The sequence below is a fragment of the Amborella trichopoda genome, chromosome 4, assembly GCF_054954075.1.
Source record: "Amborella trichopoda isolate Santa Cruz 75 chromosome 4, AtrichopodaSantaCruz75HAP2 v2.0, whole genome shotgun sequence".
Taxonomy (NCBI): domain Eukaryota; kingdom Viridiplantae; phylum Streptophyta; class Magnoliopsida; order Amborellales; family Amborellaceae; genus Amborella; species Amborella trichopoda.
In genome coordinates, this window is record NC_142339.1 from 11,119,060 (window position 1) to 11,121,127 (window position 2,068).

General features: G+C 46.7%; 1 protein-coding gene across 1 annotated transcript; it reads left to right on the plus strand.

Moving 5' to 3' along the window:
• Positions 1-299: 299 nt before the first annotated feature.
• LOC18443005 (protein PHOSPHATE-INDUCED 1) lies at positions 300-1,814 on the plus strand. The gene has a single exon (XM_006853210.4). It carries the CDS (start codon positions 763-765, stop codon positions 1,681-1,683), a length of 921 nt encoding a protein of 306 aa, XP_006853272.1. The 5' UTR covers positions 300-762; the 3' UTR covers positions 1,684-1,814.
• The last annotated feature ends 254 nt before the right edge of the window (positions 1,815-2,068 follow it).

A 2,068-nucleotide genomic window follows, 5' to 3' on the forward strand; every position in this document is an offset into this window, starting at 1 on the left:
TTTGTAACATCCATACATAACAAGGGGGCAAATAGTAAAAATAATAAAAAATATTTCACGCAATAAAAATTACCAAAATACCCTTAATTGTGGAATTTTTGTCATTTGTTTTCTTGAAAAATATTTTTTTATTTTTATTTTTGCTAAATGTGCCCCATTAAGAAAATTGTATGCCCCAAATTTTACTCAAACATAGCTGGTAGAAAAAGAACAAAAATCAAATGATAATTTGATGTGACATTGTGATATGAGTTATTCTAACCATCTAATCTAATCTAATCAAACGGCTTAGAAGTAAAGCCAATATAATTTATATATAGTGGGGTCGTATAAAAAGCTTGGGCTTGAATAAAAGCTGAAACCACACTCTTGTGGATTAAGGGGTAGCTACCCTATTTCACGCGCTTTTGAGCCACACCGGTCTTCGCGTAGTGATCCAAAGGCCAGTTCCGAAATTTAAGGTACACCATCGGGAGAAAATATAAGACGAGGATACCGTTTCTCGAAAATTAAAATCCAGTGGGTGTTATTGCACCACACGACAACTGCCACCCACTGTAACGTCTTTCTCCGCTCCTTCTTTCTTTCTCTCTCTCTCTAAACCGTCGCATATAAAAACCCCATTCTCCGCAAGTCCCTCTTCATCATCCAAACCTTTCCCCCCCTCTCTCCCTCTCAACCAGTAAAACCTTCTCCCAGTTTCCTTAAGGCCCCTTCTTCTAGCTCGCTCGCTCGCTCGCTCACTCACTCTCTAAAGAAGATATGGCGTCTCTCTCTACTTTTCACCTCTTCTTCCTCACCCTCTCTCTCTTTCACTTCGCCTCAGCTGCGAGGATCACCCCAGCTGAGCTAGTGCAAGACCAGCCCCTAACCCTAAAATACCACAATGGCCATGTCCTCTCCGGCCGTATTGCAGTAAACCTCATCTGGTATGGTTCGTTCACCCCATCCCAACGCGCCATCATCTCTGACCTCTTCCTCTCTCTCTCCTCCCCGAAACCCACCTCCCCCTCAGTCTCTTCCTGGTGGCAAACCACCCAAACGTACCGCCCCGCCTCCTCATCGCGCTCCCTCCGCCTCACTCTAAACAAGCAAATCCTCGACACCTCTTACTCCTTGGGCAAAACCCTGACCAACGCCCAGCTCGTGGCCCTCGCCTCCAAGGGCGATGAGAAAAACGCGATCAATGTGGTGCTCACAGCCAAGGACGTCGCAGTTGAGGGCTTCTGCTCAAGCCGCTGCGGAACCCACGGCTCGGCCCGCTCTGCCCACGGAACCAAATTCACCTACATTTGGGTGGGCAACTCCGAGACCCAGTGCCCTGGACAGTGCGCATGGCCCTTCCACAAGCCGATCTACGGGCCTCAGACCCCTGCCCTCGTCGCCCCCAATGGCGATGTGGGCGTGGACGGGATGGCGATCAATGTGGGGAGCCTCATGGCAGGGACTGTGACAAACCCATTTGGAGATGGATATTACCAGGGACCCGCCAACGGCCCGCTGGAGGCCGCGTCGGCGTGTCCCGGGATTTACGGGAAGGGGGCGTACCCTGGGTACGCTGGGGATCTATTGGTGGACGAGGTGTCGGGGGCGAGTTATAATGCGAATGGCGTCAACGGGAGGAAGTATTTGTTGCCGGCTTTGTGGGATCCTGAGACCAGCTCTTGTTCCACTCTGGTTTAGTACCAATACCCTAGGGAAGAAGGAAATATATGTAGTCCTGATATATTTATTCTTTGATTATTTTTTCTACTTGTAAAAGTATATAGTTGATTCTTTATCAAGAGTGATTTCTTGTGTGCTTCTCTTAAAAATCAAACTTCTATTCTCATTTCATATAATACCCTCGAGAACATCCCCATTGAATCATCCACAATTTATACTAGCAAGTAAATAACCAGACGCTGAGAAGCAAACAAATAACTAGAAGATGAGAAACAAAGAAGAAAAGGAGAAGAACAACAATTTTAGTCCTATTCAAGGGACTAAAATACTTTTGTCCAGTTTGAGGGACCAAAAACATAGGACTCTGACGATCAACAGCGTTTTAAAACCGGATTTGTGGGGC

Bases quoted from the DNA above. Each gene is read 5' to 3' on its own strand.
- LOC18443005 (XM_006853210.4), top strand. From the start codon at position 763: ATGGCGTCTCTCTCTACTTTTCACCTCTTCTTCCTCACCCTCTCTCTC.